Source organism: Ceratosolen solmsi, unplaced genomic scaffold (assembly GCF_000503995.2).
Source record: "Ceratosolen solmsi marchali unplaced genomic scaffold, CerSol_1.0 scaffold29, whole genome shotgun sequence".
In the NCBI taxonomy this organism is placed as follows: domain Eukaryota; kingdom Metazoa; phylum Arthropoda; class Insecta; order Hymenoptera; family Agaonidae; genus Ceratosolen; species Ceratosolen solmsi.
Genome location: NW_011948417.1, coordinates 5,521,709 through 5,545,764, shown reverse-complemented (window position 1 = coordinate 5,545,764; position 24,056 = coordinate 5,521,709). Strand labels below are relative to the sequence as shown.

The window sequence follows — 24,056 nt, the reverse complement described above, 5'->3', positions numbered from 1 at the left end:
TGTAAGTTACTTCTCATTAGGCAAATCCCTGTCCCCTTGTTTCACGAGCATAAAATGGACACTGACGTGTCCTCGACTCGACTAGCAAATTTCGAAATCATCAACTTTTCCCGCCACATGATTGTCTCACTCCCACTCCTCGATACTCATCTGATCAACGCTGAACACTCGTCACAGCTAGTTGTATCTCGAAAATCGATTCCCCTCACATTCGAGATCGACACAAAGATGGCGACTAGTCAAGCCAATGCTATATATCGAGGGAATAACTGCGGGTCTACGGGACGCGGCGCTTGCGCTCGGGCCAGCGAACCCAGTCGAATGTATCCCTATAGCTCGTTATCGCGCCCCTAGACGTCAACTTGTTGCTTCGTTCCCCTCTCGAGTTCGTCAGCGCGCTTTTAAACGAACGGCCGATCGCTCGTCTTTTTCCCTTCGCGAGCAATCGACCATTTGTCGGGGATACGAGGGTGGCTTCGGGCTTTTCCCGTGAATTTTACGTTACGCTCCCACGGCGATATCGGGGTGCTGATAATCGCTAAGCAGCAAATGTTCAACTGTCTCGACGGAGTTATATATATGAGTGCTTTGCTGCTCTAAGTGTGTGGACCAAAGAAACGGTGACTTGTCTCGAGCAGCCTGAGAGTGAGATAGAGAGTGAGATAGATAGATAGAGAGAGAGAGAGAGAGAGAGAGAGAGAGAGAGGTGACCGAAAAATCGACTCCAGGATGACAACAAAGGCCAATTCGAGGATGAGACTTTTGCCATGCTGATGAGTGGGTATTGGACGTAGAAGCATGTAGGTCCTTTGTATGTCGTTTAGCTATCGAGAATTTCGATTCCGAAGGAGAAATGTAATATGCGGTGGTGCGCCTTTTTCCCGAGGATTCGTTGTTGTTGCTTTGGTGTTTGATATTTGGCTTTTCGATGGTCCAAATGTTTGCACCTTCTTATTTGTGTTTTATTGTTGAAAATTGCTTAAATGGTGCATTTGGCGGCTGGTGAAAATGTGTTCGAATATTGGTAAAGTGATGCTCCGTACCTAAGGTAAAAAGAGAAAGTAATGTTTTATTTTTTATTTCACAAATTCTTCATTAATAAGTTTTTGCCCACGCAATTAATGTTAACGCTGGTGCGATGGCGCAGTACTTTCATATTATATTTACTTTCATATGCAAAGACAAACTAGGCGTTGCGACTCTTTGGTTGATTTTATAATTTTACCAATAAAAATACTTATCCGTTAAAATATCATGCAATCACTTGTTACGTATTTTTAATTCTACATATTATTTCTATTAATTATTCGAGCGTACCTTATTAATTATAAAATAGTAGCATCCTATAGTAGGAAATAAAATTGGTGAAATAAAATTAAAAAACAGTCACTCAGAATTCTATTGTTATTGACATATAAGTAGATTAAAAAATATTAATAATTATTTTATTATCGTTAGCTTTCATGAATTCAATTTTTATAATTTTTATACTACTGTACTTCTGTTAAGTAAAAGTTGTCCACAATTTTAAGAAGTTTAGTTGAGTAATTTTTATTTTTTTTTATTTTTAACCATATTATACATAACGCCTGTTCGACAATCAATTACATTTAGAAAATTTCCAAGTCTGTAAATCTGTCGGCATGACATTAAATCTCCGTAAAGTATAAATGTTTAGACTCGTTCATTTTATATATAAATCAATAACCGAGACTAATAAGTAGTATAAATAGTGTAAATAATGCGGATACAGTAATTCACTTTCACAATTAGCTTATTTTATTTCAATAGTGTATTAATACCAAGTGTGTACACTCATCTCTTTTAGTGCAACAGAATTTCATATAATTTATATATCTGTGTAAATAAAAAATAAAAAATAAAAAAAAAAGGATTTTAATTCAGAAGGAAATTGTTCGGTAACTTAAATGATTGAAATATATCAGTAATTATTACACGTTTAGATAAAATCGTGGTTTAATTGTTCAAAATCGTGCTTAAGTTTTAATAGCATGCAATAATACGTTAAAATATATTAATGATAAAGTAAACGATTTATATCATTTGAAAATACATTGTCCGTATACACGTGTGCGTGTGCGCGTGTGTGTGTGCGCGCGCGCCCGCGGATAACTGCAATGAGATTATTTGATTGATCACAACACTTTGTGAATTTTATTAAACGTGTATTTAACCTATACCGGTTAAGTTTAAGATGTAGATTAATATTTATATTTATAATAATAGTAGATTTGAAACGGATTTATGATTTGGAGTGGGAGTTATAAACCTTTGTATTGATTTCATTAATGTTTTTTGTGACGATTTTCATCAGAAAATAACATTTTGTAATATAAAAATGATCGACTAACGTATGTGTTTCATAAAATACATGTTCGCAAAAATACATTTCAAATATCTGTGATAAATGATAGAATAAAAACTTCGTTTGGTTACTTGACCCCGTACTACCACACATGTTATAACAATCATTCTTCCAGAAATGCTATTTATTTAAATTACCGAACATCTCTTTATCTTGGTTAGCCTATTTCATCAAATTTTTATTTCCTCTTCATTCTTGCTCGCATTACGCGTAGAAATATAATAAAAATATATAATAAATTAGTAGTATAAGTATATAATATTCACATAAACAATCAATCGCTAAGTCGAGTAAAAATCGAATAAAAAAAAAAATCATACTTATTGATCCAAAATAGATTTAATTGTTTTCAATATATTACATTTCAATTGCCAATGGTGAAATTATATAAAGAATCTTCTTTATACGGTAATTTGTGGAAATATATATCAAGTTCGCAATATACGTACTTTTAATATTGAAACGAAATTTTGAGATACTTGGTATTATAAAGTATATAACGGAAAATATTATTATTTGTTAATCTATTGATTTGCCTTCTTTACTAAATAAATATGAAAATAAAACAAAATTAACTTAAATGAAGCTGTGCCTGCACATGAGGTTTTATAATGTAGCTGTAAATATATCTTAAATCGCTGAATAATGAAAAGTTATTACTAAATGGCAACGCTAAATTAAAAAGATGCGAACGGTAAATTTATACATAAAAGATCCATTATTGTATTGTTAATAATTAATTTTAATATGCAGAGAGCAATTTTGTCATTGAATAGGAGTTAAGTAAATAAAGTGACCCTATCCGGAAAAGTAAACGCCCCGATATATAAATCGGCTAAGTACATTTATTCGAGAAAAAAATTCTATCTTTTATATATCAAGTATTAAAAATCATAAAACTACTAACATAAAACTATTGATCACAATAATAACTATTTATAATAATAATCAATGCGGTGTTATACATTTTTTAAAATATTCAGAATTAGCAAGAAGGGCATTCAAGCAAATAATATTACATTCAATCGTACAAGATTTTTAATAAGAAAATTAACAATTTTCATCTACATTAAAATAGATTGTGAAATTTCATTTAAATTAATTGAGTAGACTTTTATCAAAATAGTCATTAACAATAATAATTTATTGCTATATGTTCTATGCATATAATAGAAATGTATGCTACCACAATCTCTTGCGTTTAATTAACGTAAAAATAATTATTGTTTTATTAGGCTAAAGAATTGGTAGAGGTTGATTTTAAATTTTAATCTGTCAGTTATACTTACATTACTATTATTTTCTAAATTAATATACAGTATGTCATATATAAATAAAATGTATTTTAATATATTTTAGCTGTTATGTAAAAGTGATTACAAACGCATTTACATTGCTACGCTGTAACATTAAACATTTTATCGACATGCATGTAACAAAATTTTTAACAAAATTTTCGACATATTTCAAGTTGTTTAATAATCAATCGTATTATGATAAGTAATTGTTTCTTAATTTATATTTTGTTATAATAAAAATTGAATCTTGAATGTGGATAGATAAAATAATTGACGGTTTATTTGAATTTATTGAATTTATATTACTTTAAAGAATTGTATATATAATAGTGCTTTTATCTGATTTTATCTGATTTTTTAGTTATACTAAAAGATCTAAAATAGAAAATGAAAAGAAAATTTTTATTAGCTATATAAAACTACTGAAATTCACTTCTGTAATTTAAGTTGGTTAATGAAATCAAATCGGTGTGCCAAAAATTAGGCAATGGAAAATTTAAAAGAAAACGTAGCGTAATCTATACAATAACATCTTGTATGCAACAATCGACACAACGAATTATTTCTACTTTAATATTTTAACACTATTTTTTTATAATAAAAAAATGTCAAAAAATATTGAATATATATTTCAAAGTTTCAAAGTATGTGTGTTGTAATGCTAATGCATTGCAAGTTCATAAATGTAAAAAGTCTATGTCGGCATTTCTTATTACAAAAATTTATAGGAGCCTAAAGTTGGCATGAAAGTTGGCATACAATGAAACAGTATTTTTAAAATTTCTTTACGACCATTGTTATTTCATTCTCATGTTTCGACTGAATATACATCCTCGTATAGCTAAGAAATAATAAAAGATCTCAATAGGAGAAAAAGTGGCTGGTCTTTAAAAGACTTTTTTAATGACGTTCCTTTCTATCGAAGACGTAGAGAAAATCGAAGTGTATAATGTTGCTCCTAAAATTTACGTTCTAAAACATGTTCATAAACTCACAGCGAACGATAATTGTCTAAGCGAATTTTTTTCCTACTAGTGTTTTGTTTAAGGTTAGGTAGGTGGATGCAAACTGTTGAAAAAGAGGCGAGGGAGGGTTAAATATCGGTTGCCCAGCACCTACTAACCGAGTCTAGAAAACCAATGACCAATGAAACAAACGACTGGATCTGTTACAGCCGGTACTCGCACCAGTGTGACAGGATGCAGCAGCAGCAACAGCAGCAGCATCACAGTAGGCGCAAGAAAAAGCGCGTGAACTACGGAACGCGGATGGTGGAGTTGAACCGGGGCGGCAAGGGCTTCGGCTTCACCATATCCGGGCAGCAGCCCTGTATCCTCAGCTGCATCGTACCCGGGAGTCCAGCGGAGCTCGCGGGTCTGCGCTCCGGGGACTATCTCGTGTCTGTTAACGGACGCAGAGTCGGCAAGGCACCCCACGACGACGTCGTCAGGTTCATCGGGCGCTCGAATGGCCTATTAAGGCTGAGGATCGCAGAGAATTACTACAGCGACTCGAGCGACGAGGACGAGACCGAAGTGAAGATACGCTCGAGGCCAAGATACAGGTCAGTCACCTTGGGATTTCGAGTAATCGGAAACTGCTGGCGAGAACGCGCTAATGTCTTTGAAATCGCTGAGCTTTGTATTTCGATCGTCGAAATATCTACTAACTGGCATACTTTTTGAATATGTTCTGTGATTATTAATCGCTCCATTATTGCCTCGAGCAAACCGAAAGTCATTGAATTTGAAATATCATTATCGTGCAAATATAGTAATAATGATCCGTCCTTTATCTATAAAAGCGTATTAAAATTAATTCTGCTTAATCCGAGGTATCTCATTATTCTGAAAAGTTTGTGATTATCAATAATTGTTTGTTTCTTTCTTCCCGAAAGAATAATTAATCATTTATTTTTCAATTAGAAGTGAAACTGTTTATAAAAAAAAAAAAAAACCTATAGGAAGAAAATGTAAAGATAAAAAAACTTTCGAAACGTACGTTACATGGAAACTTGCCTACCTACGGATACTGATTTATAAGGATATACATGTATGCCTACGCAAGTGCAAGTACATAGAAACATGAATGTGTCCGTGCCAGACGATTGTCGAATGCAATTGCGTATTCGTACATCTATACACACATATTGCCCATCCATATATCTATACGCACATACACATAATTAGGGTGCAGGTATAGGAATTATAGTTATATTTAATTAAAATGTCTCTTTTACCAAATTTTAGAAAATTCTAAATTACAAAGAAATATTGCATTAGAATTTTTTCTCACAAGTATAACTTTTTTAGTTAATAATTTTAATAATCATGTCTGGTGAAGGAAGATGATAGTCGCGCATATGTATGAATAGCATATTGCTTCCGCTTTACAATTCTATGTAAAGTGAAGGTGTGCGCGTGTGTGTGTATATATTTTTTTGTTTCGAAATAAATTTTAACATTAAACTTCTGAGAAATAGTCATGAAACAAGATACTAATGATTCGATAGCAAAATATTAAAATGCATTTACAAGTTTTTCTGACGTAAATTATACGATATTATTTTCTTCCATTTATTTAATAGGTATTTGAAATTGGAAGCTGTAATCTATGATTGAAGCTATCATAACAAAAAACAAACAACAAATTAAATAAATAATGCGTGTGTAGTTTTAGTATGCCAATACGTGTGCAAATGTGTGAAATATTTATATTCTAATATAATAAAAATTTCTCATTTCGCATTGAACTTGATACAATAATACTTTATTAAAGGCTGATTTTAGACGATTCATTCTCATATTTAAAGTGAAAAATGTACTTATAACTTTTAACTTAATTTGATACGATAGAAGATATTTGTAAATACTTGCATATAATCAGGTATTTATGAAACAATACTACAAATACACTGTTATATAGCTCAAAATAACGAAATATCGAATCACTCTGCTTGTTTTTTATTTTATTATCTATCATTTAACAATAACAGATGTTAACAAAATTTTTAGTTTTTTTAATTTTAATTTTTACATTCACGTAATAAAAAATAGTATGAAGCGTAAAAAGGATGATCAAAATTTGGAACTTTTTTCCTAATTTATATTGTTTAATTGATATTATAATTTGTAATTAGAAATTGAAAAACAAAAAATAATAAAATTGAAGATAAACATTTATTAGTTTTAGGAGATAATGAGTGATTCTCGATTTTTTCCACTTTGCGCTGGAATTTCCAATTATTTTTTCCCTCGATTTATTGTATGCATCATAATTTGCTCGTCCAAGAGCATATAATCAGCTAATGGGAAACAAAAAATCAACTTGCAATACCGCCACATTTGTTGCAGATCGAGATCCAGCAACGCATCGGGTAGCTCCGGACTCTCTACATCTCTTTATCCGCAGTGCCGAGTAGCCAAAGTTGTGAGGGATTTGCAGAGCGGTGCAATGTTTGACGCCAGCGCCGCCAGGTTATCGATTCTATCCAACTCCCACAGGTGGAACATGTCGAGTCCATTGCCACCTCCGCCCCCGCCATCCTCGAGAAAGCGCGACTCTGAGAAAATCGTTCACAGAGCAGTGCTCGGTTACCTCGGTACCATCGACATTCCCAATCACTTGCGGTCCCTGTCGATGGCGTCCCTAGTTAAGAAGTGCATTAAGAGAATCAAGGCTGAAAGACGGAATCCCACTACGGTTGGCAAATTTTTCTTATTTATTTAGTCTGCGGCCAAATTTAGTTAGAATGTCCTTTTATATTTACCTTATGTAGTAGTCTAACCGGACACTATTAAAACTCACCATCGCTGTATCTGTGTGAAATTTAAATATAAACTTATCCGCTTTTATTTTTTTTGTTTATTATAAAAATATGTTATCGTTGTCGCAAATTATTATATATATAGATATATATATATATATATATTTATGCATGCCTTACTATGTTAAACTTACATTATTTTTCCTTTATTTTAAAATCTTAGCATAAAATGTAAATTAATGATTCGCATTAAATGACGATGTAATTTATGCTCAAATATAGAATATAAGAGTATGATAAACGTTAAAACTAATTGAACAATGAAATTCATTACCAATGACAATGTTGTACAATATTGTAATAACAATTATCAAATATTTTGAAATAAAATGAAATTAAATGGTCCTTGAGGTAAAAATATATAAATATTAAAAGTTTAAAAATAAAATATCTATAATAAAATAGTCTATGTAATTTTTACTCGAATATCTCTTAAAATGATCGAATCCCTTATCAGTATCAGTAGGACAGCAAAGGATAAATTCATTATTAAAAACTCATAGGTTATTTATTGTTAAAAATTTATTTTCAGTTTTTAAATAAAAACTACCATTTTCAATAACTTTTATTCATTTTTCTATAGGCAGTAGGAGCATTTTGAAATGACCGGAAGTAGCTTCAACTCGACATTTAAAATTGAGAGATGCATTATCAAAACGATAGCCCTGATGTAACTTTAAACGAATAATGATAATAATAATAATAATAATATGTTCTATCACGCCGTAAAGTTAAATATAATAAGGGTGTGAAATTCAATATTTTGTTACAGGTTTTATTAACGATCCACGTGGCGAACATAAAGTTGGCCAATACGGAAGGCCGCGTGATCGCTGAGTATCCCTCGTACCGGATAGTTTATTGCAACTTCTTTTCAAACGAAGATAAGCTTCATTTTGGCATTCTAACTAAATCAATTTCCGATTGCGCCGACGAAACGAGCGAAAATCAGGAGAACGGCGGCTGCTCGAATTCCTGCCACGTATTCAAAATCTACTCCAAGTTATCCGATCACGTGATACACGCGAGCACTTGTGCGGCATTTGGCTTTGTTTGCACAAAGGCCAACGAGCTCAACAACCCCTGCCAAGAGTTTCCAGTGAGCTGCGACGGTCTAGTAGGTGCCATACAGACGCTGTACATCGCGGACTCGACTGAGGGCGAGGCGAACTTGTTCCATAAGAGGCGCAGCCATCGGGATACTCAACCTTCGCCACAACCAAGCAGCATAAGCACCTCGACCGCTCACTCGAGTAACAGCGATTCCGGAATCGGTTTTAAGGATGAATGCGGTTGCCATTCGGATCGAAATCTCAATGTGGAATACCTACCAAGATATTACGACGGGGTGAGAATTTGCATTTAAATGTTTGTCCTATAACAACATAAACCGGGTGTTCGTCTCTTTCTTTTTAATTGTGAATGATTTAAAGAAAATATGAAGATCAATAGATTTATTTATGCGGTGTTTGTAGTATCGTATTGAAAAAGATATTTATATACGATTACTGATTCGTTACCAATTGAATGTTAAAGCTGTGACCGCACCGATTAAAAATTTAAGTAAATTAGATCTATTAAGTAAATTAATAGCATGGAATATAATTAAGATATCGTACACATAATGATTTTATGATTAAAAAAAGGTTTAAATTTACATTATATATTTGCATTATATTTATATATTTAATTTTATTGCGAATACAAACCTGTCAATTTGTTTTCTTCCAATATTTCATTAAAGGTACCTGGGAATATAACCGATTATTTAAAACAATTTATTATAAAAAATCTGCTTAATAATAATAATAATAATAATAATAATGATGATAATAATAATAATAATAATTCATCATATTTATACCTAATAATAATTTATTATACTTGTACAGGTGTAGCAAATAATTGTTAAACGGTTGATCTTGTAATACATAACGATATTTGATAATAAATTTGCAAATTAGGTTTTAATAGAATTTCAGCCTTGAATATCTTACAGATACAATTGCAACTGTACTTAATGAAAATTTAGAGAAAAAAATAATTTATAAGTTAATTATAATCCTATATCAATGTTGTATAAAATATTTAAGACGGGTCGAGGTCTTATTTAAAATATTTCTAAATAATCGGCATCTTAGCCTAAGGATGCATTCTGATGGAAATAATTTTTTTTTTCTTTTCATTTACAATTTATTTTATAAAAGCATACTATAATTTTAATTTATGCTCCTAGTGAATTAATAATGCTTATGTATAAATAATACATGATTAATATAAATAACAATGATTTCTTTTTTAGAGCATTGTTGTTTCTTCTCTTGGTAGAAATGGCAAAGATCAGGGAGAATCAAAATTAACAGTTCGAGCACTCTCAGATCCAAGATGGAATGACTTTTCAAGGTAAGTTTCGCTTTAAACTAGCAGTAGATATGTTTTCTTTTAAGTGTAATTTTAGATAAAAATATAAAGAATAACATAATGAAACCTTGCGAGAAATATTGTTGAAAAAATTTTAAATGAAAGAACTTACAATCTCTTTAAAAACAAAAAACAGTCAACTAGAATTTATATGTTATTTTCCTTTCGAAACTTACAGTACCTTTAAAAAAAGAAAATGCACATTTAAAAATCAATAAGGATGAGGCAGAATCGTACCAACGATAAAATCTTGAACCGCAATAATGAACGGTTTGGGCAATATTATCCTAATAATCATAGTAATCTAATTAATTCATACCACTCCCCCCCGCCCCCCTCTTTCTTCACTGATCCCGAAAATCTCAATAGATTTTAAGTGATAGACTGAATTTGGCATTTAGGAGTGTGGGCTCGAGCGTAGATCGCCGGATTAAATTGCCGTAATCGCTATTCGTAGGCCCACCGTAGTAATGGTTTAACATGTAATAATAACATTACAGTTGGGTAGGGAGCGGGGGAACATTGCAAAGCCGTTCTATCAAATTGCAAATCCCCGCGAACAATGCGCCTCCCGCTCCCGGTCCAACTGCCGTAATACGGGCTAAAAAGAATCGGGTCGTTGAGGAGTCTAGTCGCCGGGATAAAGACATACGAGGCTCGGCTCGACTCCATCCTTCGTCCTAAGCGTACTCTAACGCAGTCACGAGCACTGACGAGGACCTTGGGGTTTACAAGCAGCATCAGCGGCTTCAGAGCGTGCGAGCATCGAGAGCTATCGGACTACCCCGAGGAAAACATCCTTGGTGACTGGCAGCAGCTGCGCGATCGCGGGACCCGCGGCGGTAGCGGCGGGGAGGGGAGCATCGTCAGCTGTCCCGCGGTGCCATCTGGCAGGTTCGCCCAGCGCCAATGCCAGCGCTCGAAGGCTTCGAGCACCTGCGCTCGCTCCTCGCCCCGCTACACCTCCAGCCTCTCCGTGGGGACACTGACGGGGAGGCCTCCGGCCGCCACGAAGGCCATCTCCAAGTCTGCCGGCAACTTCTTCGGTGTACGGCTCGAGCCCGAGCTGGTACCGGAGCGACTCAGCCCCAAGGTACGTTCGCGCCTGGCGGTCGGCTCGCGAACCATAAAGCCGACCCCGCGCCCAACTCACGGGCACGCCAGTTGTCCTCGCGTGTACGCTACTTTGCGCAGCGGCGGACCCGGCGATCGAGCAGAAGAATCGAGACTCGACGCCGTAGAACGTGATCGGGCGGTCGTTTTTTTCGAACTTTTAAGCCGTGTTATAACGGCGAGCTAAAGCCGGAGCCGCCGCCTACAGTCGCGTCATCTGCGCTGATCGCCGAATCTGATTTGCTAAGTCGAGGGCGACACTCCGTGACTTCACTTGTCTTTGATACGATGTTTTGCATTCTTGTATCGCGGAATATCGAGTCCGCGCCATGGGGGATAAAATCGCGCCATTCGGATGCTGCACAGCCAAACATCTCTCAATATTAATGACGGCTGTTTGCGCTGTAAATGTCTTGATATTGTACCGTTGCCCCGAGACATTGTTGCACAGAGCTCTTCTGGACATCGTGATACTACTTCGGTAATAAAGAAACATTGACGACTCTGCGAGCGTCGGCTCCTCCTCAAGTTGGCTGAGCGTTCAGAGCAACAATTCGCTGAATCTCGGTCGGTTTTATCAAAGAAGAACAAACGCGTATTTCAGGTATACACGAGCAGTATGAGAGCGGAAAAAGGCTGCAGCATCGAGAACCTGAAGACGAGTCCGGGCTCGACTAGCCAGAGCGATCACGGCAACACGACCAAGTCCCTGCCGCACAATCATACGGGGAAGGCGAACGATAAACTGCCGAGGGCTTGGGGCAGTCTACAGGAGATTCGAAAGGTCGCCGGCTGCGAGCTCGACAACTGCATAGTAAGTGCTCCCGACTCTCATCGACCACTAGCTCCCTCTCTTTTTATTCCGTTGGCACTGTATGCGATTTAACCTGGGTCGACTACGATTTTGTCGGCTCGACGTAGGGTGACGTCCGTCCTTCTCAATCTACACTTTAATGATAATTTTAATTTTCATACGAACACTACGACTGTTACGATTATTGTTACGACAATTATTTATTGACATTTTATCTTTTCAATCGAACTACCCAATCTACACTATACAATTTTCTTTTCTTTTCTTTTTTTTTTTTTTTGCTCGAACGAGACCCAAAACCATCAAGACTTACTTATCTTATTCACTCGGCTTACCAATGCACATGCATTTACCACGTTACATTTTTGTTCTTTAATCCAGTATATTATTTCATAATGTTTCGAGATTAGTTAAATTGTTCTTTCTTTCTTGAGTGATATTTGGTTGTAATTATTAACTCTATAATAATTTAAGTATAAACAAAAGTATATTATAGTAACATCTCTGTAATGTCGAAATGTTTTATAGTATTTTTTTTTTTATTTTCATATGATTGAATAAAACGCAAACAAATAGGTATTGTATTGCATACTATATATGTATATACATATATATATATATATATATATATATATATATATATATATACACAAGGATAGAGATATCGGTAAAAGATTACAAGTCGTATGATTTATTTCCAAGAGACGTTCTTTTCAATAATAGCATGCAATAAAGAAATATATATGGTGTCGAATTTACATATTAAAATGCAATCGTTTAATTATAATTTGAGTTAATGATTCACATTTTTTCCCTAAGCATACCTTTCACATACACACTCTTCTATGACGAAAGATTTATGGTGTAAACAAACGGAAAATGCATATTGAAAAACTGAAAAGCTTCTTTCTCGTACCTTTGCAAATTTGTAATTTTCACGTACGATTCACCTTATGTGGTACGAACCTTGGAACGATGTTGCTCGATAATTGCGTGATCGTACAGTAATGAGAAACCGCTTACTTCAAGGTTACGTTAGTCGCTGTTCTTCATTGTTCTCGCAGAAACAAATTTAACTGTTCTTTAGTCACTATAGCAGAGAAAGTTCTCAGGAAAATATACAAATGGATACAGCCTCTTGAATTCAAACGCAAGACCAATCTCTTTCCTTCCAATACTTCAAAAACATGCATCAAAAGTATATTCGTAATGCATTTTAAACGATTATAGTTTTTCAATTTTTATAAGTGAGAAAGGCCATTGAAAGTTATGTAAAAAAAAAAAATAGCCCGACGTAAATCCCTGTAAATCAATTTGTGGCAGACGCAACCTTTATAACGTCGATTCTTCTGGATATAATTGATGGATTACGAAATCATAATTCATATTGATGTCTATAAAATGCTTGAAATTACGATTTTTACACCGATTATGTGGGTAAATACCCTAAAATTACAATCATACCATACCTGAAAACCTGAAAAGTTTCGATTCCGTACAATTACTTACATCCATTCATTTTTACAATTCCTTCATTATATTTAAAATTATAATTGTTTAAGATACCAATGCAAAATATTATTATTTATGTGGTAATTCAAGTAGAGACTAAATTTAGTTACTAAAAATTAAATCCTAATTTGAAAATGCATATTAGTTACCATAAAGTAAAAGAATTGACGAAAATATTTAAAAAAAAAAAAAAATCTTGCTAAATGACCTTAAATTTGAAAATGATATGAAGTGTGACTTTTACGATAGAAGTATGTCAATAAAATTAAAGATCCTTTATTTATATATTTCTTCAGAACCCTGAGAATAAAGATGGAGATCAATAAATTTCATAGCTATTCGTAATAATCACTCCAACACCTTGGATAATTTTAATAAACAAATTTTATCTTAAGCTATTTTTAAAATAAGTTGAGTCTATTAGTCTCAAAAAGACAATTTTACAAGACAATTAACTCTCTATCAATAAATATTTTCAATCTATTATCCAAGCATTTTAAAATAATTAATGATTCTTAATACAAGCTCAAAGGCTATAAGCTTATTTGCTTTCAACTTCATTAAATAAGAAATAATTAAAAGTACTTGCATACATTGGAATATTATTTTTGTAATTATTTTTGTATATATTTAAAATTTTTTAAATTAAATAGTACGGGACATTGAGCGTAGGAGCAAATGTAACGTATGTTTTCTTTTATTAACAAAACTATTTTTGTGTAAAATAAAACGAGCATTGCTTTTAGGGTTCAATTAACGTTTAAATCAGAAGTCGAGTATCGAAGGTCGAGGACAACGTCAATAATTAGTTCAGTTTGCGTGAAAGGGGCCAAAAAACAAACAAACAAACAACAAACAAAATGAAAATAATAAAGACCAAGAAGAAAAATCGTTACCCAATATTCTTATTGGCGAGGCCGCGCTAGTCGATGCAAATATCATATCCAACGTATGCACTTTTCAATGTACTGAAGAAGGGACGGCAATAAAGCGACATTTAAAAAGTCATGGATTTTAAGTAACTAGGGAGGCAACCGGGTTGTATTAATCGTCGAGGGGCGCTCATAAGCATCTCCGGCAAAGATGTATAATCGAGGAGATATTTTCAATTTGAAGTGACGCGCAGGTCTCGTAGTTGTAATGAACGAAAATATCAGTTGGGAGTTGCGGGAGTATAGGAGGGAAGCCAAGAACAGCGTTAAACTCCACGGTTGGACGCATCCCTAACAAGAAATGCACTCGCTGGAAGAAAGGGCCGCGGAACGGAGGGGCTACGGTACTGCTTGCTTTTCTCTTTTCTCTGCAGCCGCGTCATCGCTTCCTGCCCGTACGCAGAATTTGATTTGCACACACGTACGGGATGTCGGGAGAACGAGGAGACGATTCATTAATGCGCGGCGCTAAAGTGCTCGTCTCTCCATCCAGACGTTCCCTGCTAAAAATCGGATGTATCCGATTACGCGCTCGTCTCGTAAGGGAACAAATCATTCGAATCTGAGCCCTCGATGACGCCGTGGAGATGCAGATGCTCGTGTTTCGCGGACGATATCGAGTTCGCTTGTACGCTTAATTTACTGCGCACGGACGTCTTAAGTGGACATCCTTTGGTCTGTATCATTATGCTCGCTCGATATTTTCTCTTCGCCACTTCGTCCTCCCTAGTCTTTGCATTTATTTTAATATTGGGCTTTCGATATTTGGAGACATTATTCTCCAATGCATTCGGTAAATTTGCAACAGGATGTTGTATTTTTGAGCGATACCGAGTAATGCCGTGCTAATGGGTATGATGGCACCATCTACCTATAAAATTATGTCAAATCCTATTGGAAAGACATAATAATCACTTGATAAAAAAGGGGTTTTGCCGGTACTTTTAAACGATGCATTTCATCGCTCCAGCTATGGAAGAATAAGGAAAACTAAGTTAAATTTTGTATATGTCGTTTGGTGTAGAGCAAACGAATGAATTCATCGCTATCAAAATTTATTCAATGAAAGAAAAATCAGCATAAATTAGATCGTTATAAAATTTGCAACTTTCCTAGGTTAAAGCCTATACTTTCACTACTTAATAATTATAATCTCAAAAATATATGTTGAACAAGATTAGAAGTAAATAATTTCTCAAATCTAATAACTTTCATTTTTTATCCTCTGTATAAACTTGTGAAACGAAAAACTGTACCCAATTTACTGACGCAATCAATATGCAAATAGGTACAATTAGGTCATATTTATGCTTATTATACGAAATTTAGGTGCAAAAAACAATTAAGGAAACATCAGCAGTTTGAAACAGTAAATTTTTATAATTGCTACGTCTATTATTTTACTGAATTTAACGACTGCATTATTTGATTACCAAAATTTCTTTTTTTTTTTGTTTTTTTTTTGTTTTTTTAGTTTTGTTTTTTTACCTAAACAAGTACACTCCCTTTACATTCTTTATAGAATAACATCATATGGACTAATCGTTAAATCTGACTTAAAAGGCCATACTTAAAGCTTATCGATCGATATAAACTTTTATGGAAATTAAAAAGGAAAATTTTTTTCTCTTGATAAACAATTGCTTAAGAACGGAGGTATAGTATTAAAAACACATTGACGTAGACAGACAGCGTTCCCAATAAAATAAAATGTCGGATTAATTGACTGAGAATCAAGGAATAAATAACTCGGAGAAATAAAATTTAAACGACGGCTTCGCGTTTAAAAGGCATGAAAAGCAGCCCAGAGTCCACAGGAAGTACATAAAGAAATATCAGAAAAGCTGTGTCGATACAGCCCTGAGTAGCGGATGTGACCCTCGCCCTGTTGAATAGCGTAACGCGACGGTGGGCACTCGCTCGTAGTCGGCGTCCGGGTGGGGCGGTCACGGGGACAGGCGGCGGCGGCGGCGGCGGCGGCGGCGGTGGCGGCAGCGGCAGCGGCAGCGGCGGCGACGGCGACGTTCGTAGCGGTGATGGCAGTGACGGCGGTGGAGATGGTGGAAGAGGAGGAGGAGAACGAGAAGGAGGAGGACGGGGGAAGTAACGAGAGCGGGATCGGGAGGAAGAAGTCTGGGCTGGGAGGTGGGGACTCGCGGCTGGGCGACTTCATCGGGGGGAGATCGCCATGAAAAAGGTTAACCTTTCAGTGTTAGCGCGGCTCCGCGCGACGGCTTATGTCCGACTTTTTTTCTTCTTCGGCGCCTCGACCGACAGTCGCGCGCGGCCCTGAATTCGAATTTCGCGGCTGCACGTACGCGGGGCCACGCGATGCGGCAGCCGTACGAGACCGTTTAAAGGGGCCCGAGGCTCGGTCCGCGGGCGCTATTCAGCCGGTGTCCAGGGTCGCGAGGGGCGCGACTCCCTAGACCGATCCCAAGAGCCGTCTAGCGAGCTCGGGTTGCGCTCAGGAGGAAGACGATTAAATGGGCGTACCACGAAGAAAGAGGAGGAAAAAGGCGCGAGTCGCGCCGGCGAAACATGAGTCGCAGCACAGTAAGCAAATCGCGCGCTCGGAATTTCCTGTCGACTCTCTCTCTCTCTCTCTCTCTCTCTCTCTCTCTCTCTCTCTCTCTCTCTTTCTTTTCTCTTCCCCTCTCCGCCTTCAACCCAGTCTTTCTTCGTCTGGTCTCGTTGCGCTGTAATAACGTGAGAACGAGATGCACGCGGTGCTTTTGTCTTTAGGAGCCATCTCTCACGGCTCCGCTATCGATGCGTGTGATTTTTTTGCAAGCCGACGATTGGGTAGAAGTTGCACTCGGTCGACCTGTTTACTATTTGTGCCGTGGTTAATTGAGAGTAATCAACCGGTTTTACAATTACGTCACACAGCCGACTCTTTTACGATAATCGCCGTCTGTGTCATTTATTGTATTCGATAAAGATGCTTTGACTTTGCTCGAACGCCCTGCATTATTATTATACATTTGCGCGTTTGATCATCTCTTACTGGGACTGCTGCAACAATCATTTACGTATAACAGCATTATTGAAATGACCTTGGACGAGAATCGTAATTTTCATTAATTGTCAAAAATATCACTGTGACATGTACTTGCTATTATATCCTCTTAATCAGTTACCGCCTAGTCTCGTGGGCGTGTTTATTAATTAACTTATCAAATTGATAAAAGCCACGATGTGCAGATAAGATTATCGAATAAGTTAAGCAATATATCATGGCGCCTTTTTGTGCATAGCAGACTGATGCGTCGTCGGTAATCTTTCGTTGTGCGTTTTTTTCTTCTTCTTTTTTTTTATCAAATACTCATTCTCATCGATATACAATAAAGCCCTCTGATTTTAATCTTAATAACTATGTCGCTGATCATGAAAACGTTGAATTAAACATATATTTAATATATATGTATCTATATACATGCACGTTAATATCATTATTCTTATAAACTTATAATAATCTTATAAACTGAAAAAATTAGTACATTATATACGTACGTATGCGGCCCTTTAAAAAAATGTTTAAAAAAAACCTGCATATTTTCAAAGTTGAAAAAATTGAATACAAAGAATTTTTTGTGCCTGGGAAAAAATATATTTCGATACAGCAATTACGCCGCCGTCATCCGGCGTTCTAAGAACGTGATGAGAATGAATATCCACGGCTAAGTGTACGTGAGCCCCGTTAGTCAGTGCCGTATAGCCCCAGTTACTTTTCTCGTTGCTGCACGTTTTGAAAATGCTTTGTTTCACTTTCACTGCGATTTGAGGCATTATTTATACTTTGTTATCCTAATGCCTTCATTGAACATATCGTACAAAGTATTCACAATGTTTGAAAATAAATAGATAGCTTTGTGTCTGCTGATTAAAATCTTAATTTCTTTCTTATTGTTTGTTTGTTTTTGTGTTTTTTTTTTGTTTTTTGTTTTTTGTTTTTGTTTGTTTGATTGTGTGTATATGTAGAATGAGTGAGAGAGAGAGAGAGAGAGAGAGAGAGAGAGAGAGAGAACTCGAACGCAGTACCAACATTAATTCACATCGACTTCCAAGATAAATAACAAAACAAATTATTCTGGTCCTGTAGGAGATACCTTCAAGTACAGAATTATCTTAGGAGTAACGTCACCGACTAGAATATTTTTAAGCCTACGTGTGGGACGCACTTGCTATTTTGTATTCATTGTGCAAGCATACGCTTCGCGTGCAGTTTAATGTTCATTTCGTTATTGCCTTTATGAAAGTAAACAAAATTATAATAAATTTTATATCTAGGATTCAGCTCGCATCCCTGTATTCTTATCTATCCACCAATCTTCCAATAAATAAGTTACAGATATCGACAATAAATAAAAAAATATATAATTATAAAAATAACCAGTAAAAATAACGATTTTCAGCTTGGAAGTACCGAATCGTGCGATAAAACAGCGGGTTGCGGAGTCCATACATGGGCCCAAAGCTTCGAAAAACTTCTAGAAGATCCAAAAGGTTTACAAACATTTGCGGTGAGTCTGCAAGCCTTAAGTTTCATGCTTAGTCTACTATTAAAAAAATTTAAAGAAAAAAGAATGTGCCGAGCAGTGAATTTACGCAGGCAGCGTAAAAATAAACCACCGATTCGCTGTTCCTCGATCAACGTGTATTCTAAAAATATTGCAATTTTTTTTTAATTTTATTATTCATAATAATTATTTTGAAATTCTGCGAATTTGAAAGTTTTTATTTCAAAATACCTTTGTCTGATTGGATAGTTAAATTATTGGTAAAGGAACATCTTAAATATGCTAATAATACTGCAATTATTTTGCTCATTTAGAAATACCTCAGGAAGGAAATCAGTCACGAAAACATTTACTTCTGGGCTGCGTGTGAGCGTTATTCTGACACGGAAGACTTGGCCGATCGAAAACGATTAGCAACGCAAATTTATCAACGGCATTTGTCAAATAATGCTTCAGAGCCAGTAAATGTGGACAGTCATGCATCTGGTCAAATTACATCGGAATTGTTAAATACTGCTCCTGCCAATTTATTTGTTCAGGTATATCAATGAATTTTTAAAAATTAGTGGAAAAACTTGTTCATATAAATATTAACGAATCGTTTGTATTCGAGTAATTTTAGTTTATTTTATTAGAAGTTTAATTAACCCTTATTTAATTATCTGTATATTAGGCTCAGAAACAAGTCTTCAATTTAATGAAATTTGATAGTTATCCTCGCTTTTTGCGATCGGACATTTATCGAAAATGTTTGGAAACTGGCTATGACAACGAAGACATATCGCCCGAAGATGGAGATCTTTTTTTAACAAATTCACCAAGTATAAAGCTTAAAAAGAGCCATTCCGATGCCGAAGATCGTTGCAGAAAATCCATTCTCCCTTGGCATAGAAAAAATAGGCAAGTTGGCCGATAATTTAAATATTTTACTTTTAAAAAATTACTTATTCAATAACTGTAAATATTTAATTAAATAACATTGCATTATGTCGGCGTAATTTATAGTTAAACTAACGTAACATTATTAAATTAAAATACTGATATACAAATAAATAAAATCCAGCAGCGGTTTTATCATTATTCTAATCAATTAAAAAGATAATGCATTATGAAATAGGCAAATGAATTATTGTATTATTTTTAATTAAAATAGTCTGTAATTTAATTGTAATCGCGTTAATTACTTAATAAAATAAAAATAATTTTTTTCTCTCTCTTATATTTGTAGATCGAAATCCAAAGATCGCGGTGAATCGGAATATAATAAGACTCCAAATCGAGGAGAAAAGATTTACAAAAGTTTCTCGACTATTCAACGAGACAATGAAGGAAATAACGACGATGACAATGTTTCCATTTCCAGTAGTCGTTCATCGCTTGCATCGTGGGATTTAGCATTAAGGCAATCTTTTACAAAACATGTAAGCATAAATGCATATTCGCAAGTAGATTTTAGTTTTATTGACTAATATAGAGTTCTGTGTGAAAAGTGTTTCTATTAGCTATAACATGTTAGAACTGTAAATTTAAAATTTTCACAACGTAATGCTTGTCCTTTATTTGTTTTTGCTTGTAATTTGTAATCCATACTTTGTTGTATTGTTCTTAAATGAATTCCACGGTTTTTTTTTGTATTTTTTTTTTGTTTTTTTTTTGTTTTTTTTTGTTTATCGACTTTAATCTCGTAATAAACTAGACATTTCAATAATTACATATTATGGCAATAAGGGTAGACTCATTGAAAAATTTTTACTTCTATTTTACAGTTAATTGGTCTGTTGTCAATTGATTCATTGATTCATCGATTCATTGATATATATAGGAATAAAAAATCAAGTGCTCTTGAAAATTTGAACTTATTCAGAATCTTTTGCACTTCTAAAATTTATAATCTACCAATCATCTATATAAATAAATTTGATTAACTAAACCAAAATATAAATTAAACATTATTACACAATATCACTTAATACACTTTTAATTCATTCATAAATACTATTAAAAAAAAAAAATAAATAAAAAATAATAAAATAATAAAGGATGCTCACACAAATAAATAATAAGTCATGAAATTAGAATGCAGCTACTCTTTTACATAAAAGTTGTATGGTTCAATACATATAATGCGGTACACAATGATCAAAAGACACTGCAGTCTGCCCTTAAAACAATTTAAGATACTAAAGAAACTCGAGATCGATAATTTTAACTTGTAGTCGGCCTCGTCCTGCGAAGGACAGTCGAGCGAGAAGCGAGAGACTCACGTCTCTAAATGCGCTGGCCTTTGTCGAGTTATCCTGCCGGACGGCTCGACAACTGTAATACCAACCAGCCATTCGGATAGCGTCCGAGACGTCGTAACGCGCCTACTCGACAAACGCGCCTTGCGGTACTCGAATTACGACGTTCTTATGCTTACTACAAACGAGGTTTGTTCTTGTTTTAACCAAATTTTACTTTCTCATTCTCTGAACCATTCTATTTCTTTATCTTCAAGTTATTTATATGAAATCGCAATATGATTGATAAAGACAACCGGGAAGAATATTCAGAGGTGTGCATGTTACTGTAGTACTTTCTGTTTTTGGACTTTGTAGACATTTGGTTATAATAATGTTGGAATTCAAGCGATAAATTTTAATTGTTCTCGTTGATTATAAGGGAATTCTTTTTTCTTTTTTCTTTTTCTTACTCTATTTATTTTCTTCTTTTTTTTCTTTTTGCAACATATTCGTTGTAGCGAGAAAAAGCTATTTCAGCGCTTACGAATAGGAATTCGTAGTAAGTCTAAACGATAACAATTTTTGTTTAGTAAAATTATATACCTTTATTCTATTCCAATTTCTTTCGCCCTTAAGCGAATTCATCTATTGGTTTTGTGGACTATATTATAGAAAAATTGCATGCTATATCAAAATTTATAAAATCTTTATTTTTAGTTTAAGAATTTAATTGGTAACAGTTAAAATATTACACCGACTGTATAATCGATTAATGTTATAATTAATTTTCTTATTTATAAAACTGATATATTAAACTGTATTCAGATTATAAATCTCAAGTATCCGAGTTCAGTATTAGCTAGCCAAGAGGTAGAAGTTGTACTGACGAAAGTAATTAAGGTAGATTTACCTTCACGTCGTGTGATAAGCGTTGTTGCTCACAAAGGCAAAACATTAAAAGAAGTTTTAAAGCCACTTTTACATAAATATGGTTTCAAGCTCGATCTCGTTACGATCTGGGCCGATGGACATCCTGTATCTATTGATATTCCTGCGATAAATTCTCCCTCGAGACTTGCTGTTACTTCAAATAATAAAGGTACAGTAATCAAATGGTTCGACACTAAAACATTTAAATTATTCTTCTTTTAGAAAATGTTACATAATTATTGCATTTCAATTGGTGACGATAATTTAATTTAATTTCTTTTAATTAAGTAATTATTTTAGTAAATTAAGATTTAAAAATTTTTTATTTTATTTTTGTTTAGAAATAATCGATGACGCGGCTTTATTTAAAACACCAAATGTACCAAGGGGTCAGCCAACTCTTGATGAAATTACAAATAAAGTCTTTGAAGAACTTCGTGTTGGAAAAAGCAATAATAAATACGAAGGAGATGAAGGTTCTTCCAAGGTATAATTATATATTATTATATATTAATTATTATATTAGTATGTATTAATAATTTTTGTAAATATTATATTTTGCATTGTGTTGCAATTGTAGTCCGATGATCAAAAATCAGAAGGTTCTTCCAATCTTTCAAGCAAACTCTTTTCAAAAGATTCTACACTTCACTTTAAAAGAAAGGTAAATCCGCATCTATTACGTATAGACATGCGTAATGACTTGATATAATTAAAAACAAAATGCTGTAAATAATAAAATTTATATAATTAATATTTTGTAGTTAAAATCTAAAAGTAATATCAGTGATAGAAGCAGTTCAGATTGTGGAATCGATGAAAGTAATCGACCACATCCACCACTAATAGCTAAATTGAGAAATGGAGTTAAACTACAATTACCGAGTAGATTTGATGGAGATGGTAAAAGTACTGTTTGTTTTTATTATTAAATACCATATGTGTGTGTGTGTGTGTGTGTGTGTGTGTGTGTGTGTGTGCGCGCGCGCGCGCGCGCGCGCGCACGTGTGTGTATGTATTCAAATAATTTTTTTATGTTTATTACATGTTTTAGATTTATACGAAGGATTGAAACGTGCGCAAAGGTTAAGGCTAGATGATCAGAGGGGAATAGAAATAAATTTTGAGCTTCCGGAGTTTTTAAAAGTAAGTAATTCATTTATAAAATCTATGATTTTTAAATGATTATAATTATAATATTGAGTAATCATATGTTTAATTGCGATATCTAAAACATAAATTTTAGAATAAAGAAAATGGGAAGTCCTTGGATGACAAGAAACGTCGTAAATCACGTGTCACTTCGGGAAATAACGAATATAGCAAGTTTTATGATTCTGAAGAGGGGAGACCTATTTTAGAAAGATGTTTTGACAGTTCAAGTAGCCTAGATGATACCATAATTGATACTGACAAAACTATTGTCGAAAATGGAAATTATCAACTAGATTCGACAAAAATGTGCAATCAGAATCTTCCAAAAATCTCACCGACAAAACTATCCAAACCTCCGCCACTCCCACCGAAACCAAAGAGTTTATCGAATTCTTTGCGAAATAACGTTTTGCCCTTAAGACCGTTTCAACGAGTTGTTAATTATGATAAAAAAACAATTTGACGAATTTAAAGAATTATAAAGCTAATTAAAATGTTTTAAATAGCTTTGATAATTATTACAGATGAAATATGAAATTATGTAGCGAAATGTATAATTAGAATATTATTATTAGTTCGTTAAAGTATTGTAAATTACACGAGGTAATAGAAAAATGTGCAGCTATATTTTAAGACAGATGCCTTGAATGAATAAAAACAGCAATAATAATAATAGAGAATTTCATGACATTAAAAGAGAACTAAATAAATTTTGTTATTTTTATTTGTTTTTTATTATATTTCAAATATTTTAAAAGATTAAAATTAATAGAAAATTACTATCACACTACGAGTATTATTAATTTTTAGAATATTATAAGATAAGAAATAAAAAGATTTTTTTTTTTTTTTTTTTTTTTTTAATCTATTCAAATATTAATTTCATTGCATATGTCATTATCAGTTTAATAATAATATAATTGA

General features: G+C 34.1%; 1 protein-coding gene across 1 annotated transcript; it reads left to right on the top strand.

Annotated features, from left to right (window-relative positions):
* Positions 1-23,625, top strand: loco (regulator of G protein signaling family member locomotion defects). The gene is made up of 18 exons (XM_011496371.1): positions 1-575; positions 4,859-5,248; positions 7,038-7,386; positions 8,283-8,858; positions 9,813-9,913; positions 10,649-11,024; positions 11,649-11,858; positions 18,721-18,828; positions 19,140-19,364; positions 19,499-19,725; positions 20,054-20,246; positions 21,042-21,254; positions 21,873-22,146; positions 22,319-22,464; positions 22,558-22,641; positions 22,742-22,886; positions 23,032-23,123; positions 23,224-23,625. Exons 1-18 carry the CDS (start codon positions 550-552, stop codon positions 23,593-23,595), a joined length of 4,107 nt encoding a protein of 1,368 aa, XP_011494673.1. The 5' UTR covers positions 1-549; the 3' UTR covers positions 23,596-23,625.
* The last annotated feature ends 431 nt before the right edge of the window (positions 23,626-24,056 follow it).

Coding starts and splice junctions, on each gene's coding strand:
- loco (XM_011496371.1), top strand. CDS start 550: ATGTTCAACTGTCTCGACGGAGTTAT. Junction 7,387..8,282: donor AAAGACGGAATCCCACTACG/GTTGGCAAATTT, acceptor ATTTTGTTACAG/GTTTTATTAACGATCCACGT. Junction 18,829..19,139: donor AAGGTTTACAAACATTTGCG/GTGAGTCTGCAA, acceptor TTGCTCATTTAG/AAATACCTCAGGAAGGAAAT.